At 50.4% G+C, this 26,542-nt stretch overlaps 1 protein-coding gene across 1 annotated transcript in view; it reads right to left on the bottom strand.

Annotated features, from left to right (window-relative positions):
* DOCK4 (dedicator of cytokinesis 4) overlaps positions 1 to 26,542 on the bottom strand; it is a 205,482-nt gene that overhangs the window by 15,639 nt on the left and 163,301 nt on the right. Inside the window, exons 31-41 of the mRNA XM_079786817.1 lie at positions 23,972 to 24,120; positions 22,283 to 22,368; positions 16,737 to 16,832; positions 15,927 to 15,987; positions 12,485 to 12,578; positions 9,520 to 9,668; positions 8,868 to 8,954; positions 6,785 to 6,889; positions 5,780 to 5,921; positions 4,645 to 4,811; positions 3,562 to 3,711 (exon numbers count right to left, since the gene is read on the bottom strand). Coding sequence (XP_079642943.1) covers positions 3,562 to 3,711; positions 4,645 to 4,811; positions 5,780 to 5,921; positions 6,785 to 6,889; positions 8,868 to 8,954; positions 9,520 to 9,668; positions 12,485 to 12,578; positions 15,927 to 15,987; positions 16,737 to 16,832; positions 22,283 to 22,368; positions 23,972 to 24,120 — 1,286 coding nt within the window. The remainder of the gene's footprint in view (positions 1 to 3,561; positions 3,712 to 4,644; positions 4,812 to 5,779; positions 5,922 to 6,784; positions 6,890 to 8,867; positions 8,955 to 9,519; positions 9,669 to 12,484; positions 12,579 to 15,926; positions 15,988 to 16,736; positions 16,833 to 22,282; positions 22,369 to 23,971; positions 24,121 to 26,542) is intronic.

The raw sequence follows: 26,542 nt of genomic DNA, 5'->3' as shown, positions 1-26,542 counted from the left end.
ACACTGCCTTTGAAGGAATGTCTGCCAAGCTCTCGGCTGTGAAGTCCTTCCGGCTTACCACTCATGTACCGGTTCTTTCAGCTAAGGAAACAAACCAGCGTTTCTGAAGGTCGCTTAGATCATTCTAAACCGACACGGAAACCTCTAGAGTAATCTGACGATGTCCATTAACACTGTATATTCACCAGAAGGCACTCGGCAGAGAAGGACGGACCCGCTAGGAAGGAGATAACTTGTACCAGGTTGGCCGGCAGAGAGCCCAGGTCCAGAGTATTTAAATCCCTTACAAACCAGTAAGAAAAAGCAAACCACGCAATAAAAATGCCAAAGACTGAAACAACCACTTAACAAAGGGAAAATCCAAATGGCCAGTAAACATATGAAAATGTGTGGATTCTCATTTGTGATCAAAGAAGTAAAAAGTAATACTACAGTGATATCCTACTCACCACAGCCAACATAGCAAAATTAATACGACGACAGCAAGTGGCCGTGAGAATGTGACCAACAGTCTCTCAGTTCCTGCTCTTGGAAGTTCTAACTGGTTCGGTCACTTTGGAAAACAGCCTGGCATTACACACCAAAGTCAGCGATATATTTATTATGTTTTATGATCCTGCCATGTGTACAAGGAAACATGTCAAAATGCTCATAATTGTCTCCCAAATTCATGTGTCCATTTGACAATAAAATGCACAATTATAGTGTGGTATGATCTTACAATGGAATAGTACACAGCAATGAAAACTGACTTCAGTCATATGTAATAATATGGACTAACACTACAGATAAAAATACCGAATCACAGAAGCAAGTTCCAATGGGATATATACAGTACGATGCTGTTATGTAAAGTTCAAAACCAGGCAAAACTAAATTGACTGGTTTATATAGGATGCACTAGGCAAGGGAATGGATACCATAAAAGGGAGGGTAATGGTGAGACAGGCCATTAAGCTCTGACAAGTGGTATAGGGAAACTGATGGCTAAACAAATGGCCAGGCAATTCACAGCAGAAACAGGTCACCTCCCTAGAGATAATATCTAGGCCTATATTTCAGCTCCAGACCCAGAAAAGCAGCAAAGGTAAGATAACATACCTTGGAATATCTGAGTAACCCCTTTTTCCAAACCCCTCAGGGCACAATCTCCCCACAGAGCCAAAGCCACAGATCCCCTCATTGTTGACTGTTAACTATCCTGCACCCACCTAAGTAAAAGAAGTGTCTATTCCTTTACTTTTTATCTTATCTCAGAGGTTTCCCCATTTTGCTTTCTCCCACCTCTCTAATCTATCACCAGTGGATTTCATGTAACTTCCTTTTTAAAATATATATTTTTTTATTGACTTGAGAAGAGGGAGGGAGAGATAGAAACATCAATGATGAGAGAGAATCACTGATTGGCTGTCTCCCACATGCCCCCGACTGGGGCTGTGCCCCAAATGGGAATCGAACTTCGACCTCCTGGTTCATGGGTCAATGCACAACCATGGAGCCACACGGGCCGGGCATCATGTAACTTCTTACATCTTCCCCTTCTAACCTGATGTATAAAATAAGTGGTAAAACTGCATTCTCTGGAGCATTTCCTCAAGCCATTGGGCTTTTGCTTCCCCCCAGCTGTCATCAGTTTGACTCAAATAAACGCATAGAAGTTCTTACGGGTTTGGATACTCACACTAAGTGAGATAAAGGGCGTAACTGGGCTTACACGCCATCAGCTTAGGTTCATCATTTTGGAGCCCAACTTTCGGAAACACCTTTCGGTTTTCAGAATCTTTTAGATTTTGGCGAGGTAATGAGGAGTTTCAGTTCAGTCTGGCCTGTATGTATTGAGGGCCTACTATGTGTGCCTGGTCCTGAGGACCACCTATAGCAGGAGTGAAAGCAGGAGACCAGGAACGTGAATGCAAGGTGGGAACGTGCCAGGCAGCGGGAAGCAGACAGACAGGTGTTAGGAGTGGGCTTGTTCAGGGAACAAAGTGGCCCGTGAGATCGGTTCTGTTGGACAGAACATAAGGTGCCTGTTCCAATACCGTGGGCAGCCGCTTGAAAGGCTTGTGTTTAGTAATGCTCTTCTCAATTTCATCTAAGCATGCTCCTTTTCATCAGAGGTGTACATGCACACACATGAGCGTGTCCACGTCCATGTGTGCACATGCATGTACTTGTGTGCCTGTGCTAGTGTGCATGTGTGTGTGCTCGTGTACGCATGTGGGGGTGTGTGCGCGTGTGCTAATATATGCATGCATGTGCGCCTGTGCAGGTGCATTGTGTATGCACGTGTGTGATATATTCAGGGTGAGTACTGCTGGTGAGATGCACAGAACTGAGCGCTCTGGGCAGGGCGGAGAGGAGGCTCGCTGAGTCCTCAGGGCGGTGGACGGCTGGGAGCATTTCTGTGGGCCGGGCCCACGCCATTTGGAAGGAAGCACAACAATGAGACGTGCGGAGCTCCGTGCGGGGCAGCCTCTCCTCTTCCCGGAAAGCACCGGGCATTGTGTGAGCACCCGCTTGGGGACCTTGGCCTCACCCTTCAAGACCACAGCTGCTCTGGGTTTGCAGGGAGCCGCCGCATTCTCTGGCACGGCAGAACGAAATGCCATGAAACCCCTAGCTTAACGGAACGTGATGAACCGTGGATGGTGTCAACGCGGAGACTTCAGGTAGGACGAGCCATTCTCAGGAGACAGTTTGGGCAGGCGCTGCTCTTGCTTACCCACCAAGCAGAGCGGGCTTGTTCACGAAATAAGCAGGCGATGGGAGGCTATGCTCACTACCGGCCCATCTCCTATCGCTGGAGGAGGGAGGCAGGCAGGGCTGGCTGCGCCCCAACGTGGACGGGGGAGGGTGGAGGGGGAGGACGCTGGAATCGCAGGGCTGTGGCTGACACCCAGGTGCCGTGGGTTTGCAGAGCAGCTGGGGCAGCAGGGCGGGGTCTCACAGGATGTGGCTGCCATCAGCCACTGCTCTCCCTGTCCCACCCTGGGGACCGGAGCTGGGGGCATGACTTACACCCCGAGAGCTCTTGGGTGCTGGGTTCCAGGCTCTAACAACACCCACAGCTCCCTGGCTGGCACTCCTCCGGGGCTGCTGGGAATGTCTGGAGACTCCTGTGCCAGCATCCTGCCACTGGATGGACTCACTGTGCGGCCGACACGGAGGTACCTCCACAGGGCCTCCCGCTGCCTAGGAGACTGAGGCTCGAAGGGATGGCATCGCTGGCTTTGGAGTCAGAAACCCTGTGTTCAAGTCTATTCTCAGCATCTTGTTACAGGGCCTCCTGCAAAAGCTTTCCAAACTGGTGAGAGGAAGGACAAGAGTGCGTAGCTCATGGCCTGGCCCTGGTGACTGAGTCAGACACTGTGACCTTCCTGGCCCGGCCCCCAGGGATCGGATCGCGAAGGCTGTGCAGCTACAGTAACTAGGAGAGTGGAGTCCAGTTCCTCTGCCTGCGGGGCCAGTGCTGTGTGTGTGTGTGTGTGTGTCAGTCTCACACACCCACTCACTGCTCTGAGGGCTTCCGGAAACTTCCAGTCAAAGGCAGGAGCACCTCACCCTGGCAGGGTCCCAGGCGAGCAGCAGTGAGAAGAAAGTGCCCCGAACAAGACTGGTCCTTACCACCTCGCGCTTGTCCACCTCGAACCAGCGGGAGATGCCCGGCAAGCTCTGCACCAGGAACAGCGATGTCCTCTCCACCCAGAGACTCTGCGGAACACGGGACATATTAACCCTCAATTACAGCGACATCCTCTCCACCCAGAGACTCTGCGGAACGTGGGACATGTTAACCCTCAAGTTACAGCCATGTCCTCTCCACCCAGAGACTCTGCGGAACACGGGACATATTAACCCTCAATTACAGCGACATCCTCTCCACCCAGAGACTCTGCGGAACACAGGACATGTTAACCCTTAAGTCACAGCCATGTCCTCTCCACCCAGAGACTCTGTGGAACACGGGACATATTAACCCTCAATTACAGCAACATCCTCTCCACCCAGAGACTCTGTGGAACATGGGACATGTTAACCCTCAAGTTACAGCCATGTCCCCTCCACCCAGAGACTCTGTGGAACACAAGACGGGTTAACCCCCATGTTGCCCCTCTTCCTGGCTACTGAGCTGTGGTTAACGTTTGCCGTTCACTTTTATCAGGGGTCATGTACCAGCTCACCAACACACGGCTGCATAACCTCCTGGAGGAAGGGCGTTGGGGATCCTGCAGCGGACCTTTCTACTTTAAAGCGGAAGATGCTAAGATCCAAGAGCGACGGGACCTGCTTAAAGATGCCTTCTCATTACCTGCCGAGCCAGCACTGCCCACCCACCGGAACCTCCGACTGCTCCGCAGCCCCGACCACTGTGCGACGTGGCCCATGCCCACGTGAACATAGGATTTCAGAGCCTGGCCCCCTCCAGCCAGGACCAGCACCCCAGGCCACATGAAACCACGGCTGCCTTTGGTAAGCGCTGACGATATCAACCAGGGTTCTGTGCCTATGGATCATTTTCTTATTGAAACAAAGACCATTCCAAAGAGGAGAATACACTTCGCGAGACTCCTGAACTAGCGCCAGGCATTCAAGAGCAGCAAGAAATGAGAAGGCTCCTCTGAGGAGCCCAGGAGCCGTGCGCACCTTGAACTCGTTCTCCTTGTCCTTGGGGCCTTTGTGGAACGGCCTGTCGTAGCGGAACTTCCAGATGTGGTTCACTTTGTAGAAGCTCTTGATGTTGTCGGGGACACCCTCTCTCTGCAGCACCTCCTGGCTCTCGGGGATGGGGGTCACGGCATAGATCTGCAGATCTGGGGGCACGGCGTCAAGGAGGAAACCCCGCTCAGCAAGCGCCACGCAATCCTGGCTCCCGCTGAGCTGTGGCGGGGAGACGGGGTGGGTAACTATCTGCTATTCGCTCCCCTTGGGCTGGAAGTAAACGAACATCTCCAAGAACGTGCCCAGACTCAGTTCCTAACACTCATTCCCAAACTATAGGTCTCGGATGAGTTTTAGGTCAGCGGTTCTGGAAAAAGTATCAGTTTAAAATTTTTAGGGCCCATGAATGTACCGATTTTTTTTTTAGAGGGGGTGAGTGGGAATAAAAATGTCAAGGGCAAAGGGGGTGAATGATATGTTCCAGTGAACATAAGGCTATTATTTTCAGGAACTGAAGTCGCTTCTGTAGGATATGTCAGGGGAAAATTATCCGAAGGTAACTCACTAAAAAGAGCTTTAAAAGCAGGGATACGTTTTAATTAAAAGGGAAAAAATTAGCGTGGCTGGTGTGGCTCAGCGGTTGTCAACCTATGAACCAGGAGGTCAGTCTATTTGTGATCAGGGTACATGCCCGGGTTGTGGCTTCATGCCCAGTAAGGGGTGTGCAGGAGGCAGCCAATAGATGATTCTCTTTCATCACTGATGTTTCTATCTCTCTCTCCCTCTTCTTTCCTCTCTCTGAAATCAGTAAAAACATGTTTTTTAAAAAGGAAAAGAGTTAAACAGAATCTAAGAGATTCTTTTCCCCATGATAACAAACAGAACAATTCCGCTGAGGCGGAGCTGAGCTAAAATAAGATGCCGAGAAAGAGGGAGACTAAGAACACGGCAACCCAACAGGGTCCGGTGCTCCGCAGCCCCAACCATTGTGCCACGTTGCCCACGCCCACGTGAACATAGGATTTCAGAGCCTGGCCCGGTAGGGGAGTGCGCTGCAGCTGCCCGCCGCCCCCCTGCCAGGTGGCTCTCATCGGGCAGTGGCCCTGCCCGAGGTGGATACACTGTGCCTCCGCCTGGAAGATGGTCTCGTCGGGCTGGTTGGCGTGCTGCATGGCAATGGCGTGCGGGAACTCAGTCAGCATCCGCTGCTGGAACGCCTCCAGCCGCTCGTAGTCGTGCCCTCTGCACACGAACTCCTTGTTCTGCAGGCAGAATAAAGGACGAACAAAATAAACTAACAGCCTAGCTGGCGTGGCTCAGTGGTTGAGCATCGACCTAGGAACCTGGAGATCACAGTTCGATTTCCCATCAAGCACATGCCCGGGTTACAGGCTCAATCCCCAGTGTGGGGTGTGCAGGAGGCAGCCAATCAGTGATTCTCTCTCTCATTGATGTTTCTCTCTCCCTTTCCCTTCCTCTCTGAAATCAATAAAAATATATTTTAAAAAACAACAATTAACGAACAACACAAGAGCGATTCCCAGATATGAGAACAGAATAGACAGTTGTCGGGGACCGGAGACTTGGGGAGCCAGGTGAAAAAGGCAAAATGGCTACACTGTCTGCAGCGTGGGACCTGGACCCGCACAGGCCGCACTCTCTCTAATGCCAACGCTGAGGATGGCCCCCTGAACTGAAGAGTGAGAACCGGTCCCCAAGGGAAACAACCCTAATGACCAAAGATGGCTCATCCATCCAGCAAACTTGGAAGCTCAGGATGCAAACCCCACAAGATTGGTTGCTATCTTGGGGAAGTATTCAGAACCAGGCATTCTACCTGAGAATGGGGTTTGCAAAGCAAAAAGCGAACAGAAGTTTCCTGATGTGCTCACTTGTCTGAAAAGGGTACAGGGCCAGTCACAGCTCAGCTCTGTGGGTCACGATATCTACCGGGTGCCCGCCCCCCAAAAAAAAATGCAGACACACTTCAACAGCTGATAACTCAATTTCAAAACTGAAACGTATTTTAATAAACACTGCCTTTATAACTATTCAAAGTGTATAGACATTTTGGGGGGACACCTTATATATCAGAAGTATGAAAACAAAATAGTACACGACTCACTCTTAAGAAAAATGGAAACTTTTTCCCATAAAATCCAACCCTGAAGAACTCTGGCTCCAGGCGCTGCTGGTCCATAATCTTGTCGTACAGAGAGGCCTCCATCATCTGGGGAAGCAGAGACAGCCGGTCAGTTCTCCCATCTCCCAGCCCCTCCGCCCCACAGCGCAGGCCGTTTCCTCTGCCCCAGGAGCACGTGCTTTCGTTCTCGGGCTGCTCGCTGACCTGCTTAAAGCCTAGGTGTGTCAGGACATGATCTCGCCGGAGAAGGTGGTTTCTATGCGCACAGTTCATCGGGAAATGTTTTCCTCCCAATGAAATAAAAATGAGTATGAACCGTGAGAAGCAACCTTTCGGGGAATTCTCGTGCCAGGTGTACTCACCTGTGGGCTTGCTTCTCCTCAAACACGGAACTCAGGACATCTGGGAGGTGCACGCTTGCTCAGGTTGGACGGGGATAAACTGACCAACCAAAGCAGAGGACGCGGGGCTCAGGGGTTGTGTGTCAACCCTTGAACCACGAGGTCGTGGTTCGATTCTCGGCCAGGGCACATGCCCGGGTTGTGGGCTCAATCCCCAGAGTGGGTCATGCAGGAGACAGCTGATTGATGACTCTCTCCCATCATTGATACTTCTACATCTCTCTCCCTCTCCCTTTCTCTCTTTGAAATAAAAAAACAACAAAAACAAAACACAAAGCAGAGGCGGCCACAGTGCAGGTGACAGGTGACATCGGGCTGCGAGCTCTGGAGTGCGACTGACAGCAGTGAACTACGACCCACATAAAGCTCAGGGTTCCCCATTCACCCTGTGATTGTCCCAGGGGTTCCAGAGAAAGGCTCGGATTGAACCTGAAACCTCCCTCTCCTCACCCCCTCCCTGCGCGCCCCCCCCCCCCCCCCAGCACCTGAAAGGTTTATAAAAACATTAGTGAGGATGGCACCCAAGGGCTTTCCCAGGCAAACATGGTGACCTCCCTCCAGGTACAGGGACGGCATGCCGAGGAGCAAGCAAAGGCTTTATGTGAAACGCAGTGCCTGATGGAGCCAGCGTAACTGGCGGGAGTGAAAACAAGGTGTTTTCTTGTTAGGAGAATTACCCATGGCCCACGGACATGAAACCACGCGGCAAATGGCCAGCTCCTGCCGGCTGAAGGCCTCTTGGTGTGTGTGTTGGGGGGATGACATGGGCTGTTAAAGGCTGACACCATCGCTTCAATTGTTGCCTCGGAATTAAAAGGCAACATCATCCCTTCCTTTTTTAAATGTAGAAGCTGATGATCCCATTTTAGAGACCCAGAGGAACTTAAGGACCTGGAGGGCCCAGGAGCGGGCTGGCTGAGCCGGAGGGAGGGGAGAGTAAAATCTCCACATCAGAGAACATCAAACACCTAGAGCTCTGGGGTGGACCTTGGTTTAGGTTTAGCAAAGACAAACACGTTTCTGAAGCTAAGGGGAGGTAACGATAGACTTTAGCCCCAGAATATTAAAAAATGGGTCAGGTAGCCATTCTTACTGTTTTGCTTCATGGACCATGGCACCAAGAAGGATACACTGAAACAGAGACTTGTGTCCACATGGGAAGCCCTTCCCACAGTGCGGGGTTTCCTCAATAAAGTACTAGTCCCGGCTCAGACTGTGTGTTTTGATGTGGGGTTTAGCCCAGATCAGCGATTTTCCACCCAAGTGCCGCAAGAATGGTTAAACCTGCAACACCTGCCTCGGTTACAGGGCCACTGACCTCTTTTCCCTCCGACTGTCCAACGCGAAAATGACAACAGTCAACACAACAGTAGCCGTCTGGTGTGCATGAATCAAAATCACAGCTTTTTTGGTCAGATCGGCAAAAACACACTTTTTGGTGTGCCGCAGAGTTTTAGTGTGTGCCTGAGATGAGGAAGGCTGACGATCGCTGGCCTAGTCCAGGGCTCACTGTCCGTGTCCTCCTCCAAGCACCACAGAGCAATGGCGCTTCTCTGCACGAGCCCCGAGGAAAGCCTGCCCTCAGCACTTCCCTGGAGGCATGTCCAGGGGCCAGAGACAATGTCAGGGGGGAAGCTCACAGCGCGGCCCGCGCCCTGCCTTACCCGCATCTTGCTCAGGTTCCGGTAGTCATAGTAGCTCTCGTACTGCTCTGCGATCTTCCGGCACAGGACGATGCCGCTCTCCCAACACTGCGGGCCAACGGGCACAGTCAGTGACCGCCCACGCTTGCTTACTTCCACCCCGAGGTCGGCAGGGACTGCCTTCCATCACTGAGCCTCACTTCATCCCTATGACCTGCCGTTAACAGGATCACTGCAGCTTTAAGCACGAAGACAGCATGTAATTAGCTGTCTTTCTTGCCTGGCTGGCATGGCTCAGTGGTTGAGCATCGACCTATGATCAGGAGGTCACGGTTCGATTCCTGATCGGGGCACATGCCCCAGTTGTGGGCTCCATCCCCAGTGTGGGGTGTGCAGGAGGCAGCCGAAGGATGATTCTCTAGCATCGCTGATGTTTCTATCTCTGTCCCTCTCCCTTCCTCTCTGACATCAATAAAAAGGTATTTTTTAAAAAGTCTTTCCTGCCGTTAGGAGGATCACTGGGGCTTTAAGCGTGGAGGCAGCATGTAACTAACGTGTAAGTTACTAAAGTCTTTAGGAAGCTGGAAATGGCAATGCACCCCCAGGAGGAGGCGGCATCCGTGAGCGGAATGAAGGGACAGTGGCACCAGCGCAGTCGCCCGGGGCCACTCACCTTGCCCCGGTCGAAGTTCTGGATGATGGCCAGGTGCAGGTGCTCCTTGCGCTGCCACTCGGTCTGCATGGGGTAGCTCAGGAACTCGCGCAGCGGCCGGTCTGACCACTCCAGCAGCTCGTCGTACAGCAGGAGGGTGTAGGCGGCCTCTGCAAGGCAGCAGGGAGCAAAGTCCAGACGGGCCGGGCAGACGGGCCCCACAGCCGCCCCTCAAGGGGGCCAGCTCATGACAAAGAGGAGACAACACTATTTTCTGAATTTCATGACGTTCCAGAAAAGTGCCCAGAGTATAAGAATATATACAACGGCAGGTTAGTGAATGATGACTTTCTCGAAGATGGAATCATCAGAGATTTGCATGTAATTGTTTGTTCCCTGTATTCATTCATTCATTTATATCCATACTAGAGGCCCGGTGCACAAAATTCGTGCATGGGGGCGTGTGTGTGTGTCCCTCAGCCCAGCCTGCACCCTCTCCAATCTGGGACCCCTCGAGGGATGTCCGATTGCCCGTTTAGGCACGATCCCAGTGGGATGGGGCCTAAATGGGCAGTCGGACATCCCTCTCACAATCCAGGACTGCTGGCTCCCAACCGCTTGCCTGCCTGATTGCCCCTAACTGCCCTCCCCTGCCGGCCTGATCACCCGCAACTGCCCTCCCCTGCTGGCCATCTTGTGGCGGCCATCTTGTGTCCACATGGGGGTAGCCATCTTTGATCACATGGGGGAGGCCATCTTGTGTGTTGGAGTGATGGTCAATTTGCTTATTACCTCTTTATTATCTAGGATTCTCTTTCTCTCTCTCTCCCTCTTTTCTTCCCGCCTTTCTTTTGTCTATAATGCCCGTATGCTACTGTCATAAAAATGTTGAGAGCCTGACCAGCATGGGAGCCTGGCTAGCATGGCTCAGTGGTTGAGCATTGACCCATGAACCAGGAGGTCATAGTTCAATTCCCAGTCAGGGCATATGCCGGGGTTGTGGGCTCCATCCCCAGTAGGGAGTGTGCAGAAGTAGCAGATCAACAATTCTCTCTCTCTCTTCCTCTCTGAAATCAAGATACAGGGGAGACACACCTTTGTCTGGGAGGAAGTTAACTGGCGAATCCCTGGAGGTGGGACTAGGAGCATCTTCCAAAGGCATGTTTAGGAAACAAATAATGATAGCTCAACTCTTCCAGAGGATCAAAGGCTGAAAGGTGTGGAAATAGTGTTAGGGGGAGCGTCAGGGTCCAGGCAGGATGCAGGAGGACAAAGAGTGCAGAGAGGAGCTGAAGGCAGAGAAGAAACAGAAAAAAAAAGGAGGACTAAAGGAGGGATTAGAACACCCACAAGAGTTGGATGAGTTGTGTGTGTGTGCGTATGAGAATTTGATTCAGGACAGTGATCATGGGTGTCTGGGTACACAGGCTTGTAAAAGCAGCTGTGAAACAGTTTTGTTTGTGAGACATACACACCTTGGAGACATGGGCAGCACAGCAGAGCACAGAGAACGATTCTGAGCGTATCAGCAAGATGTAGATTTTTTTTGTTTGCTTGTGTTTTTTTTTTAAATATTTTTTATTAATTTCAGAAAGGGAGAGACAAAGATAGAAACATCAATGATGAGAGGGACTCATTGATCAGCTGCCTCCTGCATGCTCCCTACTAGGGGTTCAGCCCGCAACCCCGGCATGTGCCCTGACCTTGAACTGTGACCTCCTAGTTCATAGGCCAATGCCTGACCATCAAGCCACAACGGCTGGGCAGCAAGTAGTAGATGTTTTATTGGAATATGTTGTCTTTATTTTTCTGTATCTTTAGAAGATGATTGAAGAGGGAAGAATGAATCATCTCCAAAGTTCTAACAGATTAATCTTTTTAAAAGTGTTTATAATTTTGAAGAAATTGGAGCATGGGCCATCTCACTCCATCATTTTGAGACATGTGGTGTGAGGACACCAATGAGACAGAAGAAGTAATAGCACAGGAGGAAAGAGAACATGAGTTAGGAACAAAGACCCTGTCATAAAAGGCGGCCAAGGGTTACGCCATTTCAGCGAACCCTACAGAGAAGTTCTCCACCCATTTCACTCTCTCCAGGAACTCACAGAAATGAAGACAGAAGAGAGATGAATAAAATATTATAGGGGAAATAAAAAGGAAAAAAAAAGAAAATGTTATAGGGAAAAGGACTTATTTCTTATGACTTTGGGGAACATAAAAACTGCAAACAAATTAAAGAAAAGTTTTTCCATCTCCAAAATATACCCAGCTAGATTTAGACTTTGTTTAGAGAACCAGAATAGACCTGCTATATATCTGCAGGAACTGTCCTCCATTGCTTCCCTCGCTTTTTTTATGGACTTTAAGTGAAACAAGACTACCAGGGTTTTTTCCCCCACAGATATATAAACTAGGTGGAGCATTTCTCTCAAAATCTGGCTACCAGCTACTTAAAAATGACCATTTAAACTCTCAGGCAACATGATCAGCAAAGAAACCAAAATTCTCAGCACATCTGTGGGGCCATCATTGTATGTAGATGGAATACATATGATGGCTACCATGTGAAGTGGGGAAGACAAAGGGACCTCTACGGCTGTAAACTTTCCACATTTAACTTGAGGTGATAAAATACTAACTCTGAGTAGACCATGAAAAGTTAGGGATGCATTTTGTAACCCCCAAAACAACCTTGAAAAAAACGATGCCAAGAAATACAGTTAAAAAGTCGGCATACAAATTAAAATGAAATACCAAAACATACATAAATCCAATTTAAAATAAATTTCCATTATTAAAAAATAGGGGGTTCTTTATCTGATACGGAGGTTGGGACACAGAGAACAAAAGACAATCAATTACATAAGAAACAAATTTCCATTTTAAAGCAGAAATGCTTGAGCCCTCATTCTAAAAAGGAGAGGACTTATCGTGTCACACACCCGTGTCCACACTCCCCAGCCGGAGCCCGAAACAGAATTACCTGTGAAGTTCTGTGCCTTGAGGTGCAGGTCGTAGAGTTTGTGGATGTAGCGGATATACATCTCTTCCTTGTTCAGTTCCGTCTTATAAAAGTTCTGGAAAAAAAAAAAGTGCAACTGTGGAGAGTTGCTCGACAGGCCGGCAAATACCTGCCTTTTACTCTGCTGACGTGTCATGAAATCGAACCAAAAGAACGGATTGTTCCTATAAGTGCCTTTAACAATATGTTCCCGGAGGCCAGGGGCATGCTTTCATTCAACACCGGCTGGGCCCAACAGGACCTAGCGACTGGATGCGCCGGAAACGTCTGCGGTGCTGTCACCACTGGTGAACACATCCTTAGTGACTCTATCATTTTTTGTTAGTTTTGCTGCCAATGGACAGTCAGCCTACTCAACTAAAATAGTGAAATATGTAACAGATTAACCTGTTTATTAAAGTTAACTAGTGATATTCAAAGGCGTTTCAAGCTTCAAACACATGCTTACTCTAAGGAAAAATAAGGCTGAGTCCAAACAACGCAAATGCCTTTTTTTCCTTCCGCAGATCGTGTGAAGGTGGGAAAGAAAGGCTCTTCACTGTTAGGGAGTTATGAGAGGCTCACTTGTGCTGGAGTTTAAATGTTTCCAGTTGACGGACAAAACATAAATGGACTGATAACAAGGTATTTTGTTTCAAGTTATTATTATGGAGACAAGCTTATTGAAAGTATTTTATTTACATAAAAAGTAGCTTGTCTTCCTAAACTTCCCTAACACATTTTAATGTTATCAGAAACTCAACTTGAAGGTAACCTGGGCCCATGCTCTTGGCATTTAAAGGTACATCACCATCCTGGCTGGGTGCTCAGTGGTTCGAGCATCGGCCCTTGGACTGAAGACTCATGGGTTCGATCCCAGTCAAGGACATGTATCTCGGTTGCAGGCTCCATCCCCAGCCCTGGTCAGGGCACATGCAGGAGGCAACCAATCGATGTCTCTCTCACACATCGATGTTTCTGTCTCTCTACCCTCCTTTACACTTTCTCTAAAAATCAATGGGGAAAAATATCCTCCCGTGAGGATTAACCAAAAATGAATGAATGAATGAATGAATGAATGAATGTACATTATCAGCATCCACCTCTAGTCCTTCACCACCTGAGCAAGGGCACTTCCTGCCTGAACATGGTAGACAGAGCACATGAAGGCCCATTCCAGCAGAAGCGCGGCACTGTGAGACTCAAACGCGCTCTTTCCAAAGAGGCCCTTGGACGTGACATCCCGGCTACAGCACCGGGACGCCTATCATTGTGGCTCCTGGTTTCGATTGATGCCACTTGGGATGAGGAATAAGGAAGATGTGTGGTGATGGGGATACAGCTGATGACCTGAAGAAGTGACAGGTTTCTCCAAGGGGGAAAGGCCACGGATTCCTCACTTTTTGGAGCTGAAGCGGGCTTTGGCAATGGGCTGGACTAGCTACTGCGGCTCGTAATCCTGAACCTGAAGCCTGAGGACCGTCTGCCCATGCCCTTTCTGGATACCACCGCCCAGGAGTCCATTCTTCACCATGAGGGCTCCGCGATCCTTGAGACACGGACATGTAACTGAACAAAACTGTTTCCAATTTATATCAGTATCCTCTCCCTTTTCTTCTCCTCTAGATCTTGGCATTCTTTTTTTAAAATATATTTTTATTGACTTTAGAGAGGAAGGGAGAGGGAGATAGAAACATCAGTGATGAGAGAGGACCACTGATCGGCTGCCTCCTGCACGTCCCACACTGGGGATCGAGTCCGCAACCCAAGCACAGGGAATCGAACTGTGACCTCCTGGTTCATAGGTCAACACTCAACCACTGAGCTATGCTGGTTGGGCAGTCTTGGCATTCTTTAAACAAATAAGTAAATAACGCCATTCACAGCTCCCATTATAACTCAAATCATTTTAATTAGCAAGCAGTGTTGTAGCATCAACACACGTCTAACATCCCCACAGCAGGTTTTTATGTTATTAAAGGATGATTTGCTCTAATAGCTATCTGGTAAGAAGCGGCTTTCTTTGAGAACAAAAATAAGACTCACTCTGGAAATGAATAGTTCTTTAAAAAAAACAAAATGATCTCTCCCATCAGCAGAGGAGAATATTCACATATGTCTGGGGAAACTGGTGACACCAAGAACAAAATAATAATTACATTTCCCAGCATGAGTCATGACAAGGATTATGCACTTGTACTGACGAACACTCCATTTAACTCTGGCAGCGTGAAGGAAGCCAGAGCTCTCCAAGTGGAGAAACATCTCTGAGAGGGGGTGAGCGGATGAACAGAACCATATTGCCACTAGAAAAACATCAAGAAGGTTCCAGATGGAGTATGAGCTAGAACGATTCACTTCCACGTCATAGGTTTCGCTCCTTTAATAAGAAGTATTCTTGCCCGGCCTGTGTGGCTCAGTGGTTGAGCATCAACCTATGGACCAGGAGGTCACGGTTCAATTCTGGGTCAGGGCACATGCCTGGGTTGTGGGCTCGATCCCCAGTAGGGGTTGTGCAGGAGGCAGCCAATCAATGATTCTCTCTCATCATTGATGTTTCTCCCTCTCTCCCCCTCTCCTTCCTCTCTGAAATCAATTTAAAAAAAAATGTCCTGTTGGGATGGTAAGCTATATGATCATCCTACTTATAACCTAAGCCTTAACCATGGTGGCATTGTACATTTAATTTGCAAAGAAGCTAGAAAGTGAAAATTGGCGTGTTTAACAGAAGAGAGTCATTTGGTCACAAAAGAAGAGATCGCTAATATTTATTACGGATGGAAAGAAACTGTCTAAACAGAAGTACAAAGTCCTATGGGGACCCTTCTTGTTTCTAGAGAGCGACAAAGGACGACAGAGCCCGTTGAGCCACAGGGGACAGATGGCTCCCACTGGGACCTCGGGGCTCTGCCTCCAGGCCCCTGGGCCACCGTGGGTGCGTCTGCAATGCTGGGAGCGGGTAGTTTCCTGGGATTTAATTCAACCTGAAGCTCGCTGGGCCTCTTTTATTTTATTTTTTAAATATCTTTTTTATTGATTTCAGAGAGGAAGGGAGAGGGAGGGAGGGAGGGAGGGAGGGAGGGAGGGAGGGAGAGAGAGAGAGAGAGAGAGAGAGAGAGAAAGAAACATCAATGATGAGAGAGAATCATAGATCGGCTGCCTCCTGCACGCCCCACACTGGAGATGGAGCCCCCAGCCCAGGCATGTGCCCTGACCGGGAATCGAACCGTGACCTCCTGGTTCATAGGTGGATGCTCAACCTCTGAGCCACACTGGTGGGACTCGCTAGGTCTCTTTTAGATACACTTCTAAACTCTTCTAAGAAACATCGGATAAAAACACACTGGACTGAAACCAAACAAAACACAGTATTTCTGTAAAACAACAAATGCCAGGCTCTGAGGAGAGGGGCGGGGGTACTAACCAGGAGGCTCACGGTGCAGCCGATCTTTTTGCCATCCACCTCTCCCACTTTCATGCAGTCCCTGAAAACAGAGCGACAGTCAGAACCCAGAGCTTCCTTCCCAGATGCACACACACACTGATCTTTCAGGGAAATCAGAGGCAGAGGCCCGGGGACTGCAGGAACTGCCCCAGGCTGCAGGATCTCAGGGGAGGGGTGACAGACTCCTGAGCCACCAGGTGGGCCATGCTCCCTCTCAGTGGGCGGGTCCTCGGGGGCGGAGCAAAGGTGTGGGATCATACACCTCTAATGTGGGTGGGAGGGGGCCGGTAACCCTGGCCTTCAACAATTAGAATGGAGGTTCATTCTTGAAATAAAACAAAAACACCATGCATTTAAGTGGAGCAAACTGTTTGACCAGTTTAGATCATTTAAAAATTAAAAATAAAATGCTGTCTATGAGAGCAGCATGGTTGACTAATTCTCAAACACTTCATCTTCACCCTGAAATGGATGGATCTGCTTACTGGCTCTAATGGGCGAGTCCAGATAAAAACGAACAAAACCAAAACCCCTTCACTAACGGGACTCTGAGAACCCTCTCCATCCACTGAGACTTGGAAAGAACTGCCGACCAAAACCAAACAGAAAGAGGAACGACCCAAGGAAACACCCTGAGCCAGCAGTTCACAGCCATTATCTCAGGCATCAGGTTCACGGCTGCGGATCAGGTGGGGGGGGGGCGGGGAGCTCAGGTGTGTGGGGACTGCCCTCGACTCTTGAGTCCCTAACCAGGACCGCGGCACACCTGGGAAACGGCACCCAACTCACCTGTAATCCAACAACCTCTCCATCAGACGAGTCACCGTGGCGATCAAGGAGACCCCACTCTCCCTCCATGTTTCCCGCTCGATTTTCTTCAGCAGACTGGAAAAGAGAGGACCCCCGAGCATTTTCAACATTTATTTTTATCGGTCACCATGACGACCATTTTACTTTCATCAGCACCTTAAATGCCTTAGCAACCACAGCAACATCTTACAAGAAGCAGGATTTGCAAACGATGTCTTACCTAGGATAGGGACCAAAGAGTGGAATTCTAATCCGGAAGCATTGACAAAGCAAATGGATGTTTAGATTATGCGAGTCAAGAAATACGAACCCATGCACAGAATTCAGTTTCACACAGGCAAGCCCCGAGCAGCTCACACACGCTCTTTCCAGCTTCTCTCTCCCAGGAGCAGGCTCGCACCTCCCCACAGCACAGGACAGTGTGGCCAGCAGAGACAGCACACCTGCGGGTGTCCTTTCAGGTAAGCCCTTGCTGTATTCCCAGGGAACTGGTTCCCTACCTCTCCGTGGAGCGCATCCTCATCCGAGCAATTCTACGCAGCGCAATGCCCCAGGAAAACCCTTGCACAGACGGAGCGACGTGTGGCGTTTTTTCCCTTTCACTTAGCATTTGCCCACTCAATACATACTGCAGTGTCTGGTGCGTGCAGCCAGCAGTTTCATACATGGCGTCATTAATCACAGGGACTCTCTATGGGTGGTTACAGTGGGCAGGTGGCAGGTACAGGCCACTGCCTCGTGCCTTCCACCCCAACCTCCAGCACCTTGGGGCGGAGGCGCCGTGTGAACACAACATGGTCAGTCACAGCAATTAGCACCTGTTTTACTCCCCGCTTCTCCGAGGAACAAGCAGACACTGGCAGAGCCTGTAGGGCTGACCCTGTCCCCGTGTAAAAGTCAGACCTTGGGCAGGACCTGTGAAGACGCCTCCCTACCCCTCTGGATGGAATGATCATCATTTCTGTCTAAAATCCTGTGTCTCTTTCATCCTGGTTTCAGAAATAACCTAGAAAACACTTCTTACAAGTACCACCTAAGCCTGCTGTCTATTGAGCTTAGTGGGAAAAGAAGCAGTAAAGAAAAAAGCTATTTTGGGGGTGTCTGTGGCTATGGTCTCTCCCTTCTCCCCACTGCCAGCTATTGGCCTCCCAGTGCCCAGTCTCTGTCTTGTCTCCTCATCTGTTGCTACACCTTCCTGATCATTTGGTTTTCAGGTTTATTCTGAGCTGTTTTCTGAATTGTGATTGGGGGGGGGGGGGGTGGCATATGAAAGGATGGAGCTTGCCCTGACTGATTTCTGAGGGAACGGTCCCCTAGTTTTACTAAAATGTGTTTTCTTTACCTGGCTGGCATGGCTCAATGGTTGAGTGTCAACCTTTGAACCAGGAGGTCACGGTTCGATTCCCGGTCAGGGCACATACCCGGGTTGCGGGCTTGATCCCCAGTGTGGGGTATAGAAGGCAGCCAATCAATGATTCTCTCCCATCTATCTATCTCACCCTCTCCCTTCCTCTCTGAAATCAATAAAAACATTTTTAAGTGCTTTCTTTTGAAAACAAAAACAACCTCTGAATAGCACTATTTCAGGCTTCATTGCCAAAGTGGAACTGAGCCGAGTGCTGACATGGGCGTCGCCTGCCCACGCCCTGCGGGTGCAGCAGCAGCCTCTCCGGTGCAGCCCACACCTCACACTCCGGGGCCGGAGACTGAGGGCTCAGGTGTGAGCTAACAATACGGGGACCTCTCTCCCCTTGCACAGCCCCCGGTGCACAGCATCGGAGCCACCCAACCCTCCGCGAGCAGAGGCAGAGCTCTGCGCAGCACGCCTCCTCATGAGCCCAGCACCCAAAGGTGGGGCTGAGTCTAGAACCCAACTATGGGCTTTGGCAGCCAGGCTGGCTCTTGGTGTCCAAGTTCCCCCTCTGATTTCACCTGACACGAGCCTCAGGGGAAGAGGAGGCGATTTTTAAAAAATATTTCTATTGATTTCAGAGAGGAAGGGAGAGGGGGAGAGGGAGAGGTCTATGCTCAACCACTGAGCCACGGGGCTGGGCACGAGGAGGCATCTCGCCTGGTCCACAGTCATGCCCGTGCACCGTGCCGAGTACAGAGGCTCGTCTAAGGACAGCACAAGGTGACATCTTACTGCCAACAGACGGGCAATGAGCCTCCACAGAGTGGGCTGCAGAACCCCACAGCCCTGCGGGAGGACTCCGTGCTCAGCGGCTTTGACCTATGAAGGAATGTTGGGGGAGGACCTGGCCCTCCATCTCCCGCTCTCTGTGTCAAACAGGACAGTGCTGAGGCCATCACTCGTACCTAAAACACCTGTGCATGCGCCTGCTCTTCACCCGCAGAAAAGGGTCACACATATGAAGTGTGTGTAAGAGCTAATCCTGTCTGCAAACTACAATTTAGTGTGTGATCGCCAATAAAGATCTCTTACTGCCTTACTCAGAGCAGCGGACGATAAAGTAGCAACTGCTGGAAAAGCTGAGATGGGAGTTCGCCTTCTGGAAAGCTCCCGAGGACCTCCAAGGCTGGGAGTACCCTGTGTGTTCCCACAGCACACCCACAGCGTCCCAGCCCTAGGCGAGTCCTGGGCCAGGAGGTGCTTAATCCGGCGCCATGACACCTCAGGGCAGCCAGGGGGGCTGTGCGTGGTTCTGAGGCCCTGTTCTGACCCATCCCCTGGTGTCTGTGACCCGCAATGTCAGCAATGTTAAGAGTAATAGATCCTGCCTCTTACTTATTTCAGGAAGGTGCAGTATGGGTAAATAAAGATGCTATTGGGATTAGAGAAAGATAACTCGGGTTCCTGGGAGGGTGTCATACAAATGGAAAGTCTCGTTTTAACGCTACTTTAGTAAGTGCTGCCTTTTCAGAAGGCAGTGACCTGCCTTCGGTTTCTGAACTTTTTAAAATGTATGTTTTTAGCCGAAACCGGTTTGGCACAGTGGACAGAGCGTCAGTCTGTGGACTGAAAGGTCCCAGGTTCGATTCCGGTCAAGGGCATGTACATTGGTTGTGGGCACATCCCCGGTAGGGGGTGTGCAGGAGGCAGCTGGTCGATGTTTCTCTCTCATCGATGTTTCTAGCTCTCTATCCCTCTCCCTTCCTCTCTGTAAAAAATCAATAAAATATATATTAAAAAAATAAAAAATAAAAAATAAAATACAATATATGTTTTTATTGATTTCAGAGGGAGGAAGGGAGAGGGAGAGAGAGAAACATCACTGAGAAAAACATCAACTAATTGGCTGCCTCCTGCCTCCTTCTGGGGATCAAGCCTGCAACCCTGACATGTGCCCTGACCTGGGAATCGAACCCAGTGACCTCCTGGTTCATAGGTCAATGCTCAACCACTGAGGCACATCTGTCGAGCAGTTTCTGAACAAATTTTAAGAAGTTTTAGACATGAATTACAGAGAACAGATGAGATGGTCCCATGACAACGTGTGTTCCTATTTCATAATGTGCGCAGTGACTCACTGTGACTACACCAATTCACTGTGATTTCTATGACCCAAAAGTGCATGTTATTGTTACTTAAAATATAATCACATTTTCACTCTCTCTTCTGTGCCCAGGTAGTGATGATATGTAGTTATCACTTTAGATTTTATTTATTCCCAATATGCTTATCACAAAAGCACGAAAGAAAAATATTTGTGGTAACATTTCCAGTAATCTGCTAAATGTCAACAAAATAAAAATCTCCATTGAATGAATCAGGAACTTGTAACATCCTAATTACCGATGCTTAATATTTTAATTATTGGTTTCATTTTTATGTCAGGGCATATCTGCTATTTAAAAATCACATTTATATACAAGCAACCCAAAATGCACACTATCAGGCCTTCACTAAAGTCAGTGAGAGGCACCTAAGAGCCATGTGCATATTTATTACTCTTGCGAATTTCTTATAAAAATTAATCACAAAGCCCAAGGGACTCGTCACACTGAGTGCTGTCTCATTTCAGTGCTTTGTTCAAACCAAGGACTCGTCACTGAAGCGAGAGCCGTGCTCAAAAGCAATTTGTGCTGTTGGACGAGGTTTTAATCAGCTCTGCGCTCCACTCCAGCTGTCAGCAGGCCCACACGCGGTGCCCGGGAGTGGAGGCGGGCGTGGGGAGGAATTATTGCAAGTGCCAGTTTAATGACAGCATCGGAGGGAAACGGTGCTGTTCAGGACCCAGGACAAAAAGCGTGCTTTGTCACCGCCACCCCACCGCCACCGCCACCGCCAGGAACCGGCACACCCTTTCTCCGCTTGTCCTCTCAACGTAATTTCTTTAAAAGCTCAGAGAATTATTCTGAATCAGGCAAGTTGAAATCTATCAGTCACCAATGACACTTTTCAAACCTCTATATTTTTCTTTCCTTTCCCCCCCCTTTTTTTTTTTGTGTGTGTGTGTGTGTTTTGTTAATCCTCACCCAAGGATATTTTTTCCATTGATTTTTAGACAGAGTGGAAGAGAGAGGGGAAGACAGAGAGAAACAGAGAGAGAAACAACAATGTGAAAGAAACACACTGATTGGCTGCCTCCTGCATGAGCCCTGACCAAGGCCCAGGCTGGAGAGAAACCTGCAACCAAGCTACATGCCCTTGACCGGAATCGAACCCAGGACGCTTCAGTCTGCAGGCCGACGCTCTATCCACTGAGCCAAACTGGCCAGGTCTCCTCCACACTCGTATATTCAGACATCCGGGGCTCTAAACCTGGGAGCATGATGTGAATGACAGGACTTATATTTGGCTGTCAGTATTAAAGCATGAATGCTTCCTTTTAGGGGACACCTAAACACTTAGGAGTACACTAGGTTCGAAAAGGACTAAGACCCATAGAAAGCTGGAGAGAAAACCAGTGTCAGAGTTAAATTCCTAAACACGCTTAGGCATCCTCTTGGGCCACCTCACGGTGGAGGACCTGGCCAAGCCGGTCATCCAGGGACTGTGCTCACCGCTACTGAGGACAACCTCAAAGCCCCTCTATGCTCCGTGTGAATCCCCGTTGAGAACTTGAGAGAAAGGACTTGCTTCTGTGCATTCTGATGGGGAACATTTAGGAAGCCGCTGGTAATGCGGAGGGAGCCCTCAGCACGCAGAGGGGATGGAGCCTGGGAGCAGGTGAAGGTGCATCTCCCAGCAGCCGAGCAGCAGGGGCTGCGGCTTTGGGGAGCGCTGAGCCCCAACAATAATCACACCACTCTGGGGGGCTCCTCCACTCTTAACCCTATTTAAACGCATTATCCTCCAGCCCTGGTTCTCATATTATTAGGCAGGAAAAGAACGAGATATGTTATGGAACATGGGACCCGAGCTAGTTAGAGATTAAAATAAGACGACATGTTCAATCAATGTAATAAAACCCATTATCCAGAGCCAGGCCACGACCCTGAGTTTCTCCCGCCACAGCCACCCGGCACACCGGTGTTGCCCACACTGTCTGCGGCTCTCGGCTGCCTGAGGTGACATGTGATCCCCGGGCAGGGTCAGCTGGAGGTGAACCATTACTCACATACTGTTGAAGAGCTCCCGGTAGGTTTCGTCCCCTTTGCCTTCCGACATCAGGCTGTCCAGCTTGTCGATGAGCTTGGCTTCCACCTGCAACACACCCACCAGCGCTCTCTCTCTGCTCCCCGGGCAAGGGGCATTTCTGGGCAAATGGAAACCAAGGTATGTCCCCAAGAGAAAAAGTAATGGTCCATCGGATTGGTGGAAGTGACAAGATCGGTTGGGTTAAGAGTAGAGAGTCCTAAGGGCTCATGTAGATGGAGCATCGGGCCTTACACTCCCCGCGGGGCTGCTCTGGCTGCTGCCAAAACCTCTCCCTGGCGATTCCCACACACACACTGCAGCCCAGCTTCAACATGGAGCCCTTTTTGAGGAGCTAAAAACACTGGCAAGGCCCATTTCTTTTCTCTCTCTCTTTTTTTTTAAAAACATCACTATACATATATAGAAACATTTATTTAAATCTCTGTGTTTTCTGTCTATTTTCTTTCTCCAAACAGTATGAGGTTGCACGAATCTTTGCTGAAAGCGAGAAGCTGGCCCGTCCATGGACAGATGGCAGATCCTATAGAAATGCTCCAAGTCAGTACTAAGCAGAGAGAGAGAGAGGACATATTTCCTGAAAACTGTGGTCCAAACCTTCCTATGCTCCAGCATGGAAACCCTGCAAGGCTTGGCTGCCACCGGGAAGGCGGGGCTGTGCACCCAGCCAGCAGGAGACAGAGGATGAAGCACCCTGGCTGCCCGAGACGAAAACAGCTGGGCCGGAAGATGCTGTCTGACTGGGTGGCAGGTCTAAGCCCCATGGTCCCTTTGAATCACAATGAATCGGGATAAAGGCAAAAGGGCATAAGAGTGGGTCCCCAACATAATTTTTAAATAGCTTCTCAGTCCCCTATCGCTTTCTTGAAAATAAGTGTGGATGCTGATACGGGTGAGAGGCCACGCTTTGGGGGACAGGGCGGTTCTACAGAGGCTCTCAGCTTGCTGGTGGAACCGACGGTGGTTTTGTCGGATTTGAGGAAGGCATGAAGCGAGGACAAGTCCTCCCCATCGGTGAGTGCGTACAGGTGTGGACAGTGTGTCCAGGTGAGTACAGGGACTTTGTGAACAGGAAGTAGGCCCAGTATCTGCAACTTGAGGGCAGAAGCAGCTGGTCTCCTATGCAATCTGGTTTGGGAATAAGAACCTGCATCTTTGCAAAACGAGACCAGGCCTCTGAGAACCTACGTCTCCTCCGAATAGCCTTTGCAAGAATTTCCACCGCTTTCCCCTTTAAATGAATTCCCGATGCTTTGAGCAAAGAGCGATAACGCACACTGTGCATCAGATGCTCAAAGCTAAGCCGTTCCCCAAATACACCATGCAGACTGCTGTGAGCGCAATGGTTTTAAGATTCATTAACCTTCTGATTCGCCCACGCTGTGTCCAACTGAGAGCAAAGAAAGTCCCTGCCCGTCCTTAAACACAGACCTGGCAAATCACAGAATGTTTTAGCTGAAAGGGTATGAAATGGTTTTTCAGGGCTTTCCGGACGCTCAGGGGGACGGAGGGCCAGCAAAGTGTCCGCGGCCACCTGGCTGGGAGGGGCCGGCCAGGCTGGAATCTGCTCTGCCGATGGCTAATTAGGTGCTCATTCCCCAGCTCCAAGAAGTGAACGGGAAGTCTCCCTCACGCCGAGGGCACTGCCTACCTGCTTGAAGTTGCCACTCCGCCTCTGCTCCCAGTCCATCATGTCATGGAAAATCGGAATCATGACGTTCCGCAGGTCCGGCTGTGGTATCAAGGTCACCTCCAGGAAGGGGCCGATCAGGGCAGGGATGAAATGAAGCTTGTGCTCCCCTAAAGCAATGAAATACTTGCATCTCGGTATATTTAGAAAATTAATGTTGTAACATTTGTTTAAAACTATTGCAAGTATAGTCATCTCCATGATAACTGTCTCCCCAAGCAAGGAAATATTTCCCTAAGCACATATGTAAACAGTAAGTTTCAATGTGTTAACATTTCTCCATTTTTATTAAACACTGGAGAACTCACTTTTTCAGTTACAAAGAGCCATAAGGTACAATTAAAAGTTATAGAAGAAGTCATCAGGAGTTGGTGATATTTACTACTGAACACTCACACACATTGGAATTTTTATGCTGCCATTAAAAACGAGGTGGAAGGACGACACAGGTGAAGTTATTCCATAGAATTAACGGAAAAAGTGAGGCACATTACTGTACGGACAGGTACGTCTTTCATTTAAAAAAATAGGTGACAGAATAGAACGCTGTGTCCCCAAAGGTTATCCGCAGCGTGGAGAGGGGGGCCCCCTCCGGAAGACAGCACAACTTCCCACGGCACTTCAGTCACAAGAGCAGTGACTTCCCAAACACCACTTGGCTTTGCCCGTCTCTGATCTCACCCATCGTTTCTCCCTCTCTCCACATTCTTTCTTCCCCACTCTCTTTCCTCTGAAACACCCTCCTAAAGTCAATATAAATCCAAGCTCTCTATGTGCACCTGGATTTGTGTATGCCCCTGCTCTGTTGCCTTCTAGTTCAAAAAACAAAAGAAATTATCGGGAAGGTAACGTGACTCCCAACAGCATGGTTTTGTGTGTACGCGAGCCTTAGAACAGAAGGTCGGAGGTAGGAAGGAAAAGAAGGGCCAGTGACCCTCCTTCCTGCGGACGGCGGGCTCCTGCTCAGCTCCCCGCCCTGTTCGACGGGTTTTCCAATGATGCTTCCACCCAGGACGCCAAGGTGAGCGCTGGACAAAGGGTGCCTTTTCCACAGCACGCGGCCTCCTCATCATAAACACGGCAGCTCTGCGAGCTGTCACCTGGGCGACTCGGGTCGGGGACTCAACTCAACACCCACGTGCAGACAAATTATCTCCGTCCACCCCACCCTCGGCCGTCCGCTCCTCTGAATCCTTCCTTCATTCCAGGCCTCGGAGCCCTGGCTGACACACCGTGCCGAGTTCACTATTGTTGCAGTGTAGTCTTTTCATGGTTGTTACATTCTTTTTCCTTTTTTCCTTTTGGACCACCATTTAGATGTTCACTTAGGCCCAAGGTCTCCCCGCTGATGCTCCAGCACAGCCACCGCCGGACAGAAGCACGGACGAAGGCCGGTGTGACCGATACCCCGGAGGGTCCCGGGCCGCGTGTAAGACACCAAGCCTGTGCACAGCCTTTGGGTGTGTGGGGGTGACGGGCACGGGAGAGGCAAAAAGTGCAAAGCAACACGGGGTGTCCTGCCGGCGGCGGGTCTGCGTGCACGGCTGGGTGGGTGGCCTGCGGTGCAGTGGCGCCTGCGACCTTCCGTGGCCCTTCCTGGGCCTGGCCCGCGCCTTCCCCATGACCATGACCACCACCACTTCTGGTCACCACCAGCCGCTGGAGCACTTTTTAATCTTTCTTTAAAAGTCTCTTCCGTCGACAGACATGTGACGACCTCATTTTCTCCTTTATAAGTGTTGTTTCCTATGAAACATCTCCGTGCACATAAAAGACACAGACAGTAAAACAAAGCCCGCCTCCCCAGGACGAAGCTTCAGCCATTATTAACTTTTCCTCCCACCGGGCTCGCCTATCGCCCCAACTCTGCCCCCCCCCCCCCCCCCCCGCACCCCGGTTACGCGGGGCTGAGGCAGCAGGAGGCTCCTGAAGCGGCAGGGCCTCTACCCACACGGGGTCGCCGTGCCTTCACCACAGGCCCCGCCGGCTCAGAGCGGCCCGACAGCGGCTCCTCCCGCCGCCCAGCCCACCGCACACCGTGGAGCAGGGTTTTCTCCCGACAGTGGGCGGCGGCCCCGGGATGCGGGACCGGCTGGCTGACCGCACACGTGGGGACGGGGTCCGGGCCAACCGGCCCGCTCTCCACCACAGACACCCAAGCACAGCGCGGGCAGACCCGGGCAGACCCGCAGGACCGCAGCAGATGGCCCAGGCGCGGTCGGTGGAAACGGGGCTGCGGGGCCGGGGTCGGCCGCCTCCTGGTCGGGAGCAGCGGGCCCTGAGCCTCGCCTCGCGCTGGGCTCCCACTCCCGCACCCGGACCGGGCGAGGGGACCGGGTCTCCACAGCGGCCACGCGATGCTGCGCTCGCCAAGCGAAGGAAGAGCCGCTTTGTATTAAGGTCAGCCCTCCTCCAACGAGGAGGAAACCCGTGCCGGCAGAGGATGGAGGCCGAGGTGGGGCAGGCTCCCAGCGCTGGCAGGCAGGAGGCGGGGGTGCCTGCCGGCCCCTCTCCCCACAGAGCCCTGAGTCC

This window comes from Cnephaeus nilssonii, assembly GCF_951640355.1.
Source record: "Cnephaeus nilssonii genome assembly, chromosome: 12".
Classification (NCBI taxonomy): Eukaryota; Metazoa; Chordata; class Mammalia; order Chiroptera; family Vespertilionidae; genus Cnephaeus; species Cnephaeus nilssonii.
The sequence above is the reverse complement of the archived record's forward strand: the minus strand, read 5'-3'. Positions and strand labels throughout refer to the sequence as shown.